General features: G+C 39.6%; 1 protein-coding gene across 1 annotated transcript in view; it reads right to left on the reverse strand.

The window, feature by feature from the left end:
* Nucleotides 1-17,413, reverse strand: part of NDST4 (N-deacetylase and N-sulfotransferase 4) — a 122,063-nt gene that overhangs the window by 84,052 nt on the left and 20,598 nt on the right. The window contains exon 2 of the mRNA XM_035113329.2: nt 15,196-16,456. Coding sequence (XP_034969220.2) covers nt 15,196-16,176 — 981 coding nt within the window. The 5' untranslated portion in view covers nt 16,177-16,456. The remainder of the gene's footprint in view (nt 1-15,195; nt 16,457-17,413) is intronic.

Genomic DNA, 17,413 nt, shown 5'->3' on the forward strand with positions numbered 1-17,413 from the left:
AATCAAGCCAGGCAAAAACATTCAAGGTACCAAGCAGGACCAGTGAGGTGTGTGTGTGGAAACAAAAGCCGGAATGCATGGAAACACCGTTTACCTTCCTGCCACAGTGGTACTTATTTGTCTACTTGTGCTGATGTGCTTTTGAACTGCTAGGTCGGCAGAAGCTGGGACAGAGCAATGGGAACTCACTCCATTGTGCAGATTCAAACTGCTGACCTTTCAATCGGCAAGCCCAAGAGTCTCTGTGATTTAGACCACAGCACCACCCACATCCCTGTTTTAATGTAAGGTAAAGCAAAGAAGGAAAGGACCCGATGTCTGCAAATATAGTTTTGCAGTCCAGGGGATAAACATGTCCAGTTTGATACTGTGTTGCACTTCTCTTTTAATCTAGGAAGACCATGATGGGCTCTCCTGGTGTTGTTGGTTTGCTTATTCAATTTGCATCCCTTACTTCATTCCCAAGGGGCCATGTTTTTGGATGATAACTCCCATCATCCCTGAACACTAGGGAGTTGGAGTCCAACAACTTCTGGACTACAGGTTCCCCATGCCTATATTAAGGGAGTCAGGCTGCAATTGGATAGGCCAGGGGTGAGGGCTGAATAGGGCCCTTCATGATTCTCTCCCAGGTCACACTATGGTGACATCACCCCTTTAAAACTGGTTTATAGGAATGGTATAGATCCTCAGAAATAGTGAGCTTACATACAGCTGTCTCCCATTAAGACTGCAAGGCCAGTGTCACAAGGTAATTGGGTAGAAGACGTGAACGCCCATGGTCTAAATTACCATAAAACCTGGATTGGTGGGAGCCCTTGGCAGCCAGCAAGCCAAGCCGAGCCGAGCATCTCTTTGGGCTTTTGACAGCATCTTGTTCCGTTGCCCAGCCTAATGATATTTAAGTGTAAGCATTTATGTTAATTAGCTGGATAAGTTAGGGTTTGTTTTCCTACTTTATGAGCTATTTTAATCTGTGTAATTATTTGGAGTTTTCTCCTCTCTTGAAGAGTTTTGTTTTAGTAAAGTCCGTGTATGATTTTATGAAATTTAGTCTGGTCTGAGTTCCTGAACCCTTTAATTTTGACCATGCTTTTCAGAGCATTAGAAACATGCTTCTGCACCATATAAAGATATCACGGTGGATTTCGCTAATCCCAGAATTTACATGCTTCTCCTTCTTTGGGTACCCAAGCTACTTCTCAGCTTTCAGGAGAAACCTCTGCCAACTGTTAATGGATATCCAATCTACAGTGGCCTCCCAGAATTATTTACAGCACCTCTGGGTTGCTTTTATTTCCGGATAATGTAGTAGCAGCATGTTTCCAGTTACAGCAGAAATAATGATGAAAACAAAAGGGAAACCTTATTCCCTCCCCTAATAACAAATACAGTGAAATTACACTTTACAATACTACAGTGGTACATTTATAGCGCTCTTGGATCTCAGGATGAATCGCGCAGCAAACACATGGCAAGCATCTGTAATATTCCAGAACTCACACTATGGTTGGATTACTATTTTTACAAAAGGGGTTGGGGAGAGAGAATGGGAGTTAAATTCATCATCAATCTGATACTGCACAACCTGGTTAATTTGCAGTGATATTGGGAGAGACTTGCTGGGAGAGCAAAATCAGTGGGAGGGATATTGGGGGGGTGGTGAAGTTAGCAGGGAAGATAACGTGTTACAGATATATTTTATTCTCACTTAAATATTTTCAGTGTGGCATTCTAAATGTTTTGTAAAAGTGGTATGAATTTCCATTGCATTCATAAATCCAGAATGTTAAAATAGACACAGGCATTTAGGTTATAGCCACAGACATTATAAAGGAAGCACATTAGTACCAATTTGACTCACCGATGAATGGTTTTTAGTGGATTTATATAATGCCATCAAAATACTACATTTTAATTCTGTGGTTGGCAGATTATGTTGTGTGGAAGCAATGGAGGTGGAGCTGCCTGATGGGGTAGTAAATGCCATATCTTTGCAAAATTTGGCTCAGCTAATCTCAGCCTTAGTTTTGGAAAGGATTTTTGTGAGAGTTGAGTAACCAGATTTCAAATCTGGTAAGTGCTACAGCAGTGCATACTGTGGCATAGTTGTTTAGCATATGAGCTGTTTGCTGGGCGTTCCCAACTTGGGCCCCATCTGCATTATAGATTTGAAGTTGTATAATATCACTTCCAACAGTGTTTTCTTCCCCTAAAGAATCCTAAGAAATGTAGTTTGTTAAGGATATTGGGAGCTGTTAGGAGACCCCTATTCTCATTTCAGAGCTACAGTTCCCAGAGTGGTTTAACAATCAGTGCCTCTTCCTAAGGAACTCTGGGAATTGCAATTCTGTCCATTGAAATTAATGGACCTAACTTAGCCATTTTCATTCATTTCAGTGGTTCAACCCTGCGTAAAACCTAGACTACCAGACTGTGTGTTTTCTCTCAAAATATGCACAGTCAAACCTCAGTTGTCGAACGTAATCCATTGCGGGAGTCCGTTCGGCTTCCGAAATGTTTGACAACTGAGGTGAGGCTTCTGATTGGTTGCAGGAGCTTCCTGCACTCAAGCAGAAGCCATGCCAGATGTTCAGCTTCCAAAAAAAAAAAAAAACGTTCGAAAACTGGAACACTTACTTCTGGGTTTTCAGCTTTCGGAAGCCAAAACATTCCAAAATTGAGGTGTTTGGGAACCGAGGTTTGACTGTATTTAAATGTGTACATAACTGAGATGTGTTTTTTGAGATGCTGAAATGGCATCCCAGCATTCAGGGAAGTGTAAAAACTAATGGATGTGAATGAAAGATCAAATTCAACACATATACTGGTTGCAACTCAACCTATGTATCACTCCTGAAATTCTGAACATTGCTGGTCCAGCTATCTGAACACAGGTTGGACTATTGGCAAGAGCAGAACCCCAATGTGATGTTCCAGAGGAAAACTCAAACAATATTTTTAAGGAGGGAAAATTTGTCATGTGAGGAAGAATGGGGGAAGTTTAAGTTATATTTGGAAAAGAATTATAAGATTAAAAATGGACAATAAGGAAAGTGGAAGTACAAAGAGGCTATAGAAGCAAAAGTTTAAAGAGAAAGGAGCTAGTTTTATAGTTTAAAAATATAAGAATTACAGTTTATAAGTATAGACCCATAGTAAGAAATTGGTTGTTAATAGTTATAAGGATTTTGGTTTTAGAAAAAGTTAAGAGTGATGAAGACGAGAGTGCTGTAATAGTTATTAATAGAAGCGTGGAAGGGGGGAGGGAGGAAGTCACAGTTTTAAGAATTATACTAGTAAATGTTAAACGAATTCTTTTTCCCCTTTTTATATATTTTTTCTCTTTTTGTGTATTTCTTTCTTGTGAATTCTTATCTTTGTTTTGTATTTTTTTCTTTACATTTGTTATAAAATCAATAAAATATAATTTTAAAAAGAAAATTTGTCATGTGATTCCATCCTAGTTTTGTCTTTGAGAATAATTTTTCATAGATGAAGCTGAAAAACCTTCACGTGAATCTTATTTTGCACAAAGTGCATGGTGCTGAGGCAAACATACAGTAAGTTTCCTCTTGACATAGAAAGAACTAAAGTGAATCTCATTTTCTTTGAGCTGTTCCCAACTGCAAGTGCTGAAGAATTGTTATCATGTCATGCCAAACTGCTAAGTGATAAATTCTGGAATACATAACCCAGAGAATTTATATCTATTCAATATGCCACTGTAGGCAAAAGCAACAACCTCAAAGTAGGGGGAAACGTTCTTTCAACAGAAATTCTAGAATGTTCTGGTGGATGATATGGATATTAATGCTATGCTTGAATAGTGTATACACTAATTATGCTTCTGATTCTTGGGGAAGTTAAAAGTAATTTAAAAACAAACAAACAAACAAACAAACTCATACATTTCTTTCATTGGCTTATCCCCTCAAAAGTATTCCTTGACTAGTATTACTCATTTTTGAAGTATATTTTTATACTATTTTGCTGTCTCTCACCCTAACATTATACAATCAAAAGAGTCCTTCATTTTTCTCCACAGAGGAAAAAAAAATCTGAGTGGGTATGCTACCATTGCCTGAATGAAGTCTGTTACTTATGACATCATAAAGACCAGCTGAGATCTCAAGTTCTCTCAGACATGTTTTGCTGTATGAGGGTATTTTCAGAAGAAAAGTTTGGTGTGTGAAAATCAAATCAAAAAGTCACTTCTTTCATAACATAAAGATTAATGTGATAACTTAGCATTATTGAAACCGCCAAGCTTAATATTTGCACATTGTATTCATGCTTTGGTGCCCATCACAATGAAAGAGGCATATGTCTGTCTGCTTTTTAAATAACCTCAGCATTTTAGACTCTCCTTCAGCTCATTGTCCCCCATTTTGAGGTTCATCACTGTTTCTGCCTCCCTTGCTCAAAAAGCAAAGTACATTGGGAGGATTCCACACAATTCCATATCACCTCACAGGTTGAAAGCACGTGTGAGATAGTCATGGAGTCCCTGTAGCTTCCCTCACCCTTTGACCCGCTCCCCACAACTGATGGACATGTCTGCAGTAAGCTCCAAGTTCGGCAGTTATGTTTAGACACACTGGGTTCCTCCACAGGAGAGGAAATCTGGGTCAGTCAGGATTCCCCTTTATATAGAGTAGTGCTCTTCAACCTTGGGTCTCCAAGAGGTTGTTGAATCGCAACTCCCACAACACCCAGTCAGCTTAGCCAATGATAAGAAACAAAGGGAGTTGTAATCCAGAAATATCTTGAGACCAAAGGTTGAAAAACACTGATGTTGGGGAACTCACTGTATGTTTGGAAGGTACTTAAGCCCCTTTACATAGTTTTTGAATTGTGAAGCCATTGGTGGGGAATTGGCCCATACTTCTAGTTTATGGAGCTAGCCAGCAGCGAGACCCCTACACACATAGTTTCAATGCAGAAAGGGATCACGTGAAACCTTATCATATATGCTAAATAGCGTCCCAAATACTTTTCTTTTCTATTATTCTCAAGCATGCCTCATGTGGTGGGAAAAGAGCAGAGAAGTGGTGTGGAAGAGAAGGGTGCTTAAACATTTACAGCCTGCCCTACCCCACCCCACCCAATTCAAAACACACCTTTGTCCTAACATTAGCCTTAAAGATGTAATTTGTCTTCAAGAGGCCTCCATCAGAAAATAATCCACTCACCAGTCCTTATTAGATTTAAGACACAGGTTTCCTTTGGTTCCTGAGTCCAATGCACCCCTACCACAAAGTGGTTGGTGTGTTAAAATTTATATAGTGATTACGTTAGCTTTCTATATAACATAGTTTCCCACGGTAAAAAGGCTCTCTTACTATACCGGGACGGATCAATTGCTGAGACACAATTATTCAAATGTTTGCTACGGTGGCACTGGAATTGCATCTGCACAAAGGACATGCAGATAAGAGAGCTATTAAATCCATGAATAAGATATAAGGCCGACAAACAGGAAGCGAAGGCTAAGCTAAAACTGGTATTGGCGTCAAGCTACTGAATCGAGAATGGCACTGCAATAAATTAAAAAAAGAGCAAGAATTTAATCTGCCGGCTGCATGTGTTGCTAGCAGCCTGTGTAGGGCAATAAATAAATGGATCGGGCTGATGCATAATACATTGATGGAAAGGGAAATAAACAAATTAAAGAAATTCTCCTGGTGGTAGAAAACTGAAAACATTTTGAGAAGACTCCGAAAGATGCAGGAAATGAAAGGATAAGCGTCCTAGTCGCTTCACCACATTCTTCCTGTGGCAGGGAACTTGTGGTGCTTTAAGATGTGAAATAGAGCTCTGTTTTAAGAGGCAGAGGTTGGGAGCCAAAAGCTGCTTTAGGCCAGCCCCACTGCTTGTGCACACTGAATGGGATCACTAACCTTCCCCCACCTTTTCATTTGAGCAGCTCCCTGCGCCACATCATACAGCTTCAGCTTCAAAAATCAGCTTGCCGTGCAGGATAGAAGCTGCTGGTGTTCAAGAGACATGCAAGAGCAAAGCACCTGAACAGCTGTGCTTGTTTGACTCCTGATCTGGGAGTTAAAGGAAGGTTGGCTCTAGAAGTTTTACCGTTCAGGTTACATAGCCTTTCTTGAATTAACCGTTGCCCATAGCAAGCGGTGCTTGCAGGAGTCAACCCAGGGGGTACTTTGTGTTTTGTACAGGGGCATCTATGATTTTATACTTTTAACATCTCTACTATTTGAGATGTTTAAATTATTTTATTTTTAATCATTTTGTTCTGCCACCTCCATTTTTAACCTCTCTGTGCCTCTTTGGGGGAAAGGGTAGCACAGAAATACAAACAAACAAACAAACAAACAAACAAATATGTAAGCCACTCTGGATTGTCTTGCACAAGATAAAGTGACTAACAAATTTAATAGAAACACACACACACACACACACACACACACACACACACACACACACACACACACCACACACGATGGATAAATAGGCTTACTTCACAGCTAACACACAGGCAGAAGTTTTAAAAATCCCTTCTTAAATTGTTTGCCACTGGGAACATGATTCTCTCTATCTAGTTCCATTTAAGTACCATCTTTCCTTTCTTTCCAGCCCTTGGGACTAAACTCTGAGATTAGCTTCTCAATAAACAGGCACTGGAATGAGTTGTACAAGATGTGAGGAAGAGCCCCAAAAGTCAGAAGAATTCCTTTCTTAAAACAATACACCCATTGAATAGGCTTGGGGGAGAAATTCAACCCACTTTGCATTGAAAAGCAATTCTAATTTGCACTTTCTGAAACAAAGCATGAACCAAAACACAGCCATCATTCAAAAGCCACACTTTCCTGAATTTTGCAATGTGAAGTTATTCATACGAAAATGCATAGACTGGGGCACATTGAGTGTAAACATGCATTTATTAGTGCAAATAGCATGCAAAAATGTTTTGCAAAAATGTGTCTATTAGAATAAATTTGCATTAAAATGAAGAACTTTCATGAGGGAAAAGGGAAAATGATATGGAAATATGGAGAATGGAACTCAACAGTGGAAAAATCAGAGAAATTGGCAGATTTACCCACTGCTACTATTGGAGCAGCACGTGGATGATGCCAAATATCTGTTGATGCTTCAAAACTGACTGTTGCTGATCTTGTACAAGAATGCCCAGGCACTAAAGTGTAAGGAGTTTTGCTCTACAGCCACCATTCTCCTCTCTCTCTCTCGATCTGTCTATTAGGCATACACTCCAATGAATTAATAATGCTCCTGTCTGAACTGGGTTGCTTGGAAATTTCTTGTATAATGATACTAAGTGGTGCTGTTGGCCTGAGAGCTATTTCTTCTCCATGCATTTAGAAGACAAAGACCTATTTAAGGAAACATAAGTAATACTGTTACTAGCGGAAGTGCATTACAACTGACATTCTTCGTGAAGTGTTTATTGCAGCGCTGAGTGCTTTTCAGACAATAATTATGACTGCTCTTTAAGTTTAGATTAGCTATCCTTTCTGCCATGGCACTGATTCACAACTTAATGTGTTGTTTTCTGATGCAGGAAACAATGGGTGGTGGTTGTTTTCCCTTTTCCCTGCTGATTAATGTGCATTATTGTTTAAAACACAGGTTAATGTAGAGTTCTATGAAACATGACAACAGTTGACTTCGAAATGTTTCATGCTTTTTAAAAAATGAAAAAAAGTGATTTATCTGCAGCAGTTGCTTCATTGCAGAGACCTATTGAAAGGAACCTGGATAACATGCAACAATTCCAAAACAAAACCCCAAAGAGCAGTGGAGATATGTGGGAAACTATTTGTTTAAAGAAGGTAAAAAAATAGAGCTGATGATATGCTTGGATTAAGATGCACAAGAAGACAGGTGTGTGTGTGTGTGTGTGTGTGTGTGTGTGTGTGTGTGTGTGTATATATATATATATATATATATATATATATATATATATATATATGCGCACTCATCTCGCATTATTGGCCGAGGGAGCCGGCGTATAGCTTCCAGGTCATGTGGCCAGCATGACAAAGCCACTTCTGGCGAACCAGAGCAGCGCACGGAAACGCCGTTTACCTTCCCACTGTAGCGGTTCCTATTTATCTACTTGCACTTTGAAGTGCTTTCAAACTGCTAGGTTGGCAGGAGGTGGGACAGAGCAACAGGACCTCACCCCGTCACAGGGATTCGAACCGCTGACCTTCTGATCAGCAAGCCCTAGGCTCAGTGGTTTAACCACAGCGCCACCTGGGTCCCATATATATATATAGGCAGGGATAAAATAAAAGTAGAAGAAGATAATAAATGTTGTTTGTTTAAATTTAATTTTTGATGAAGAAGTATAGTAAGTTGGAAGTACTGATTAAGGAAAACGATACTAAAATGATTGGAAGTTAGTTTTTTTAATCTGTTTTTTCTTTCTTTTCCCTTTTTTCTCTTGAGTTTCTTTCTTTCTTTCTTTCTTTTTCTTTCTTTTTTTCTTTTTCTGATTGGATAGGTGAGATTGTGTAGAGAAACCAGGAATTTCTGATTCTGATATGATATGTGATTGGGTATGGATGTATTCATTTATGTATCTTTGTATATATGTGGTCTTTTTTTGTGTGTGAGATAATAAATAAAATTGAACTTTTTTATTAAAAAATGCAACAATTCCAGCATGTTATGGGCTTGAAAGTTATCATTATTGTTATTGCTAGTTATAATAATAAAGTTTATATTGCTACCCATTCATACATACAAGAAAATGGGTCCATTCATTCATTATGGAGGAGAAGCAATTCTAATATCTAATATCAATTAGACCAAAAACTCAAAACAAAAGCCTACATCAAAGACGAGGTATAAAAGACAATGTGCCAACAGGAGGAAGAGGAGGAAGAGGAGCTGACACTGGCTGCTCCAATGCGGATGTGCAATGTCACATGTACACACTTGCGGGCACACACAGGATGGCACCCCTGCATTACAGTCCAAATCCTGAACCAAGTTAGTCAATTTTGGCAAATCCAGATGTTGACTGGATTCAGTTGAGATCACCCAGGTCAGGTCAGTCCACCTGGAGTGATCCAGAGCTGTTGAAAGATGTGGGATGGGGGGCTAGAAGGAAAGGCAGGAGGCAGCCTCTGCAAAGCAGCATGGAGCTGTTTGCAAAAGGGCTTTTAAACAGCCCCCACTGTACTTTTGCTACAATTATCTCAAACTCAAAACACCTTCTTTGTGCATCTTTTAAAGTACCCTTAAGTTGGCATTCAAACTGGATGCAGTGAAAATGGATGGGGAGAGGAACACCAGACTCCTAGTGTGTGTCATGTTGAATGTGTGAAGCAGGGTGCACCCATGAACTTGTTTATCAGAATCCTCCCCTTCCGTTCATCCTGCTCCCCTCGCCTTGGACTTTCATTATATCCAGGTTGAAGGCATGTTTGTTAAGTCTTTAATGCTCTTGGGCAACCAACACTCTGCAATAAATGTCAAGAAAGAAGAAATGCACATAATGTAATTCATACTACGTATCAACATAGGGGTATTCACTTACAGACTTTTGATTTTATACACACATTTTATGCCAGCTATATCTAAAAGTTTGGCCACAGATGGGGCAGGATTCGGGATGGGGGGGGCAGCCCACATTTTCTTTTCTGTCCTTTGTATGTAATAACATCAGTGATTCTTTCAGAAGGATCAGAGAATGTACCAAATGGAAGCACTATAATTAGTTTTATCGCACCTAACGCCTTCTCCCGAACACATGTAGGATATAGTCCCCTGATGTTATGGTGCTATTTCATCCCCTATGATCAAAAGATCTGTGCGACTCTTATATGTATTTGTGTCTTTATGGCACTGAAATGAGAGCCTCTTTCAGAGTTCAAAGTGCTTTTTAATGCACAAAGACCAGGTGAGGGTAAAAAATAGAGGCCTTCAAAAATCCGAGGAAGTGTCAAAGACTAATGGCATTTTATATCATTTGAGAAGTAAGGGATGAAGGTTAATGCTTAGAACATGTGAACCAAAGGGATTGTTTGAGGGTCACGAGGCCCAGAGGGAAATGGAATAAATCCACAGAGAAGGCTCCTAAACCATGCCATGCACTATCACTTTTTAACACCTAATATCATATAGGAAAACATGGGCCCTTCTACCAAGAAATGTTTTATAATTGCACCAGGTATTTCATGTATTTCTAGATGTTCCGAACAAATAAGAAACTATACATTTGGGGTGCATTTTTCCATCTTGGTAGATACACCTGAGCACAGAACAAATAATAGTCATGGTTTATTCCTCCCCCTGTAACTGAAAAACTGAACTGAATTGCCCATTAAAATGAAAGAATAGGGATACTGAAAATAGGAAGGACTGTGAAGTTGTTCACATTCAGTGTTGATTAAGTGTGAGAATAAGCATAGTTACTGTTGTTGTTGTTTTGTTGCTTCCAATGATTTTACTGTTTGTATTGCTATATGTTTTTTTTTAAGTTGTACTTCGAATTAGTTTCATGTGCTTTGAAATTTTGCAAACCACCCTGAAAATTTTATTGAGGTCTGGGGCATAAAGCAAACAGTTCAGTCAAGAAAGTTCTCCCCCTTCCGCACACATTTTGTCAACCCGGAGCATCATGTTTGCACAGCCTGTTAGCAATTTCCTTCTCTTGAATATTTGCATCTCGAATGGGAAACTGGTTTGTGAAAGTCACTGCTGAGTACACTGTGAAATATTCAGACAGTTCTGTCCTTGGAATGTGAACCTGGTGAACAGTATGTTGCAAATGCAACATAACCAAGCCAGAATTGTTTCTTAAATAGGGAAGTGATAGTCAATAGGCAGCATAATGCAAAGCATAAATCCAGTGCTGCATTACTCAGCAGCTAGCCAGGTCTAACTTTCAACTCAGTGGTGGGGTGCTATATCCTTTGATAAGGAGCTTGCTTCCACCCCAGGTTAGGGTTTTTGGTGGGGCTAGCAAATAGTTTGCACTCATTTGCAACATTATATGTGCAAAGCTTGGAACTAATGCCATGGGGGAAAAATACCAGTGTACCAAAAGCATAGCTGCCAAGTCTCCTGTTTTCCCCGGGAAATCCCCGTTTTTCCAGCTGTTCCTAGCTGGAAAAAATTGGATTTTTTTGTTTCCCCCCGGTTTATTCTGGCGCGGTGGCCATTTTGGAACTGGGCAAAGCAGCATCAAAAGTCTCTTCTGAGCATGCTCCACCCAGTTCCAAAATGGCGGCAGCGCTACTTCCAGTCTGCTATTTCCGCCTGGTCCCTTATTTCTCTGACAGCAACTTGGCAGGTATGACCAAAAGGCCAGAAAGGCTGTTGTGCTAGAATTTTGATGTTTTCCTTTTCCTTTTCATGCACAGGAATATTTTATCATGGAGACCCATTCAGATGAGCAGCCCTCTCTCTAAGTATCCTGAGATGAAATAGCCCTGTAAAGATTGTACCCTTCCAGGACATTTAAATCAGGTATTAGTGTTTTAGCACAATCTTTTAAAAAAGAGCATTAGGCAGCCAGAAATACAAAAACCACAGCTCTATATGCTTTAGATTTAATCCATTCTCCTTGTCTCCTCATGACCTTTTCCTTCTCTTGCAGAGTAGGTTGCTTAAACTCATTGAGGAAGGTCATGCAAACTGATTTTCAGTTCTGCGAGTCTTGATAGATCGTTTTCTAAGTCTCAGTAGTTTTCCCTTACTGTAAACCAATCACTGAGATTTTGTTCTTTCAGTACTGTATAATGTTCATTAGGAAAGAACTTGGCTTGGATACTAATGGACTCTAAAATTCTATGGCCTGTAAATGACTCATTAACAAATACCTAGAGAAACCAATCTTATTTGAAAGCAAATAAAATAAAACACTAAAAATCAGAAGCTTCTGCTAAAAGCTAAATGCAGGATACTGATTAATCTCAAGCTGTTGTATTATGGCAGATATCCTCCCTTCTGACAGCAAACATCTTTTATCAATAGGAAGGTATTGATCACAGGTAGCAAAATGGATTAAGGCTGTGCCTCTGGTTATTCCATGCATGCATCCATTGAATGCAGAGAAAATTGTGATAGCTGCCATGTTTTTCTGCTGCAAACTTTCTGAATGAAGCAAACAGGAAATGATGGAACTTTACCTGAACAGTGCAACTCTTACCATTGAACCCCATTTGCCATTTTAATAGCCTTCATCCAGTTCAGAGAGATCCTTTCAAAGCTTTTCACAATCCCTGAACAATTTGTTGTTGTCAGTGGGACACCACCCTGCTCACCTCTATGAAACAAGTTTAAAAGCACCAATCCCAATACAAATCACTTGCAGAGCCCACTTCTTACACCCCTACTTTGTGAGATCGGTCTTTTCACTCATTCTCTCTGCTTCCTTTCCTTCAGCCATTACTGATCCATTAGATGATCCATCCATTTACCCCATGAATGCTAAGCTTACTCAGGAGTCTTTGGTGAAGGAATGCATCACAAGCTTTTTGAGATTGCAAGGAGACAGCGCCTGGTTTTCCCTCTCTGATCATTTCAGCACCTTTTAATTCATCCAGGGTTTTAATTGTTTTAAATTTTGGATATAAATTGTTTTATGTTGTTGTTGTTGTCGTCGTCTTTTATTATTTATTTTTGATTTCTCTTATTCTTCCTTGCATTTTTATGTTGTTTTGTTTAAAGTCACATGAAGAATATCTATTGATAGGTGGCTATAAAAATAATAAATGCATGCAAATGAATAAATATAATATGTGAATGAGGCAGGCATGTGGTTGGCTGCCCTCATCACATCTACTTTGCCCCCAATTCTTGGAACTCTAATGTGGAGTGATAGTTTATAAGATTGGATCCTAAGTGCAATTAATTACAGAAATCTGACTGCAACAAATGACACTTTCTTCCAAGTAAATTTAGTTACACTGAGGCTGCAAGTCTGCTGTTATGGTAACAGAAGGGAGAAGTGTGATACAATATTGCATATAACTAGGAAAACCACCATAATCTGATGGACTTGATTTCCACTGCAAATATTCTAGTTCTGTAAAAAGAGAACAATCCCAAACAAACATGTATGTATGTATGTAAGCAAGCTTATTCTATTGCTCACTAGGTGTGGCATTAAGTCAGCTTCTGAAAATAACAAGGGGAAAAATCCCACACATGAAACAGCAACAAGTAACTGAATGAATGAATGAATAACCTATTACTAAAAAGCATTTGAGATCTTCTAATACCATTTGAAAGAGTTGGATGGACTTTGCCTGGGGCATGAAAGATAGCAAAGATGGGGCCAGGCAAGTATGTTAAGTGACAGAGTTTTGTAATTAAAGTGCTGCTACCAAAAAGTCTCTACCTATTAAGTCTCTAATCACCAAACCCCAGAAAGCAGATATGCCCAGACAGGAGCCTCAGCATATCTTGATTAATGGATAGCTTATGCTGGAGAAAACTGTCATTTTGATGCCCAGCTTCTATATGATTCTGTCTGATTTTTTTTTTCAATCAGGAAAAAGTATTGTCAGAAGCTCAAAGTGAAAAATCTTGGACAAGATCCTGCTGCTGGGGTTGAGAATGAGGAATGTACCATTAAATGCAGGCCCCAATGAAAACAAAGAACAGCCTCTGGACTTGGCTGGGCATCTGAGTATGCCTCTTATTTATTTCTGCAGTTTCTAACATCAAGGTTATTTGAGACACTATGCATGGGGTGGAAAAGCAAAAAACTCTTTGCAAATCCATATATACAGAAGTCAATTTATTCCGAAAGCAGATTATTCAATTTAAGTGATGCAACGTTTTAAGGTTGTGGTTCAAAGTATCACATTATGGAACCTTATACAGGCTTTTGTTGGATTCATTAGGGAACAGCTGGAGTTTCAGGTTTCTTTTTGCCACTTGCTGTCCTGGCCTGAATAACAAAGAAATCAAATGGTAAACGTTTGATGAGCCATGCCCTGTCTTTATGATTTGATTTCCTTGGAATTGTGGCCAGGACAACAGGTGAGGAAAAGAAGCTCAAAGAGGGTGCTTGTATATGTGTATATATATTTGTATATATCTGAGAGAGAGAGAGAGAGGGAGAGAGAGAGACAGAAAAACAACAACAGCATTTACAAGGTGAACAATCACCCATAAATGAAAATCTCTCTGTACTGAAATGGAGAAATGGTTGTGGTATTTGCTCCCATAATGATGATTAATTTGATATTTAGATAATTCCCAGGGAGGATTTAATTAGGTATATTGCTAGTCCTACTAATTTATTTTAATTTTATCTCAAAATTGTATGTAAGGCTTGCCCAGTCTCTTCCCTGAGGATTCCTCTGGACGTAACTTCCAATAACATTTCCCTTCAAGTCATCAAGAGTGTCTTAGCAGGATGCAAACTTTATTAGTACAAAGACACTTAATTGTTTCACATAGTGGCCCATGGGTGCATTAAATTCAAAGTTCAATGAGCTCCCTTGGATGACCAAGTTGTTTATTCACCATTTTTGTGTTTGCCACCCTTCTGATGCTATTCTTCTTACTAGCAAAAGCATTGGTCCGCTAGCCTGATGATCATTGCTAAGGTGTGGAGGACAAGTAGTTCTGATAGAATGATTCATCAGCTTCCCACCTCAGAATTTACCCTAGCAGAAATGTTAGAGACAAGTCCTCTAACTGGAAACAAATAAATCCAGACATTTTAAGCCTAAATACAAACACAAATCAGTGTGGTGTATTGGATAGAGAGTGTCAGACAGGGATTGAGGGGACCTGGCTTCCCATTCATCTGTGAAGCTCATTGGCTGGCCTTGGGCTAATCAGATCTTTCTTCCTCACCCACCTCGCAAGGCTGTTGTGAAGATCAGATTGGAGGCAGGACTCATATGGTATTTTGAGAAGTTTGGAGAATGGATAGGTTTACAACAGGCAATGATTCAATAAATAAAACGCCTAGCCTCCATCTTTTAAACACCTATAGCAGGGATGGCAAAACTGTGGCCCTACAAATGTTGTTGGATGCCAGTTCCCATCAGCCTCAGCCAGCAAAGTCAGGGATGATTGTCCCAGGATCTCCACCCCTGAGTGAAAGGATTGGTGGGTGTTCGCAGGACGAAACCCTGTTGAGAGATATTACTAGCCTTCTGAAGCTTTATGTGTCAGAAATGGATTGCTGAGAAGAGATTTCACCATTCACTCTTGCCTTACCTTCACATCTTTAACATTCATCCTTGTCCCTTCCTTCCCAACAAAGATGTCATCGATGTCGACAAGAATGTATCTATCCAAGGACAATGTAAGCCTCTTCCCTGACAGGAAGGAGATGGCATCTATAAAAATGAGTTTGTGCAGCCAAAAGTTCAAATTGTTTCCAAAAAGAACTCTTTGAATCCCATCATGAAGTCCCAGGTCCTGAATCACTGTGGCATAGAGAGAAGCCTTAGGCAGCGTTACTGGGAATGGTTTGGAAGCTTGGAATTCTGTTAAAAGCACTGGTTGATAAGTGGAGTGATTATATTGGAAAATGGTCCAGTCCTCACCAGGTAATGGGCCTTTCTCAACCCTTGGGGCTTTGGTAATGTGAAGCAGAGGAGACTGGGGGTTTACTAAGCAGTTTTGCAGAGCTGCATTATTGTAGAGATGTAATGGAAATCCTTTGAGTTTAGTGCTCGACAAGCTGTTCTCATTGGCTTTATGAAAACCAATTATGCTAACACTGTATTCCACACAGTATTTTTCCAGGAGTTCTCTATTCCATGAATCCATGGTGGTGTACTTCAAAATATTTTCATAGATTACAAGGATGTATTTCCCTTTGCCATTGTCTGCCAGTGGAGGAAGGTCCCCTTTTCCTGATGCAATCACCATCTGAAACTGAAACCGACTTGACTCCAGAATGGCTATGATGTCTTGGCCGAGCTGAGAGTACTGGCTTTCCACAAAGAGCAGCACAGTCGGGTCAGTCCTCGATGGATCGATGGGCTTCACCGTTTTAAGCTCCATTGACCTGTATGGCAAGAGTTTAAGATCCTCACACTCTGCCCCTCCTGTGGTATCAATGAGGGCTATTTCCTGCTTGTGACCTGTATACAAGTAATAAGCAGAAATGACTATGCTCGCTAAGCAGAAGGTGGCTAAGAGAACGACCAGTGTTCGAAAACTTCTACGAAGCTTCACAATAAGATTCATGTTTTTTGCAGCACTTTATGTTTGTTCATTTAGTTACTAAAAACACACAATAACAATTGGCTTCTTCCTTCTAAAGTGCCATTATAAACAGACCAAGTGATGGTGTCAGAACCACTCTCCAAATGTTCATGTGACCATTGCAATGCATTTATAAGGGGGGTGTTCAAAACTATGAAACTCTGAGAGCTGGAAGTCCAAAGAGTCGGAAATCTATATTGGAAGCCGTCTTCTCTGAATGCGCCAGTTGCCAATAATCAATGGAGGAGACAATTAACATTATCTGCAACAAAGTGAGAAATTAGAGTAGGTTAAGAAAAATCCATACAGCAATTAAAATGTGTTAATTAAATAAGCTAGTCACCTTTAAAAAAAAAAAGTTCTATTGATTCCACCATAGATGACAACAGTGGGATGCCTTCATGGTGTCATTTAGGTGTGGAAAAATATTTATAATTTATCATTATTATTAAACAAATGCTATAGTAATTAGAGTCAGAATGAATTGTGTTACATAAAAGCAGAATTAAAGTTAAGATACGATAACTTGACTTTAAAAGTTACAAGGACAGCAGAATGAAGGCAAAGAGGTATTTTAGGTTAAGGTAAATATTAACCAAACATTCAGAAAGTTAAATATTTGGGACTTCTGCTCTTGATCTCAGAAGGGTAATTTACATTATAGCAAGGCTGCTGGCATAAGATTTTAAGATTCTAGACAACAACAACCCTATATCTGTTTTGGAGTGGTGGGGTGGAATGTTTATATTTATGGGCACCCATCTCAAATTTTTAAGAGTCCAGGTGCCTGGGAGAATGGAGACTGGTTTACCGCTTGGCCTTCACAATTCATGCCTCACCTCTAAGATCAGTAGGTGGAGCAGCCCTGATATAATGCTGGGGGGAGGGGAGAGATACTTGTTCCTTGCATAGAAGCCTCTAGTCCCTTTTAAGGGCATGCTCCAATCTATGGGCCAGATAATTAAACAGCACATACAGCAGGGCCTGTTCTCTTCAATATTCTGAACTGCCAAGCATGTGCTTTGCAGGGCTGACCCAAGACAAATTGCTACCTGAGGCAAATGACAAGACACCACCCTCCCATGTAGCTGGCCTTGTAGCTGAACCTTATTTTAAGACTGGCCATGGGGCAGCTTCTTCCACTGCACATGAGGACAGTAGGCTAGCTTAGGAAGCATGTGGCAAATGTCATCCTAATAGAGTCATACCTCGGTTTACT

This window comes from Zootoca vivipara, chromosome 9 (assembly GCF_963506605.1).
Source record: "Zootoca vivipara chromosome 9, rZooViv1.1, whole genome shotgun sequence".
Classification (NCBI taxonomy): domain Eukaryota; kingdom Metazoa; phylum Chordata; class Lepidosauria; order Squamata; family Lacertidae; genus Zootoca; species Zootoca vivipara.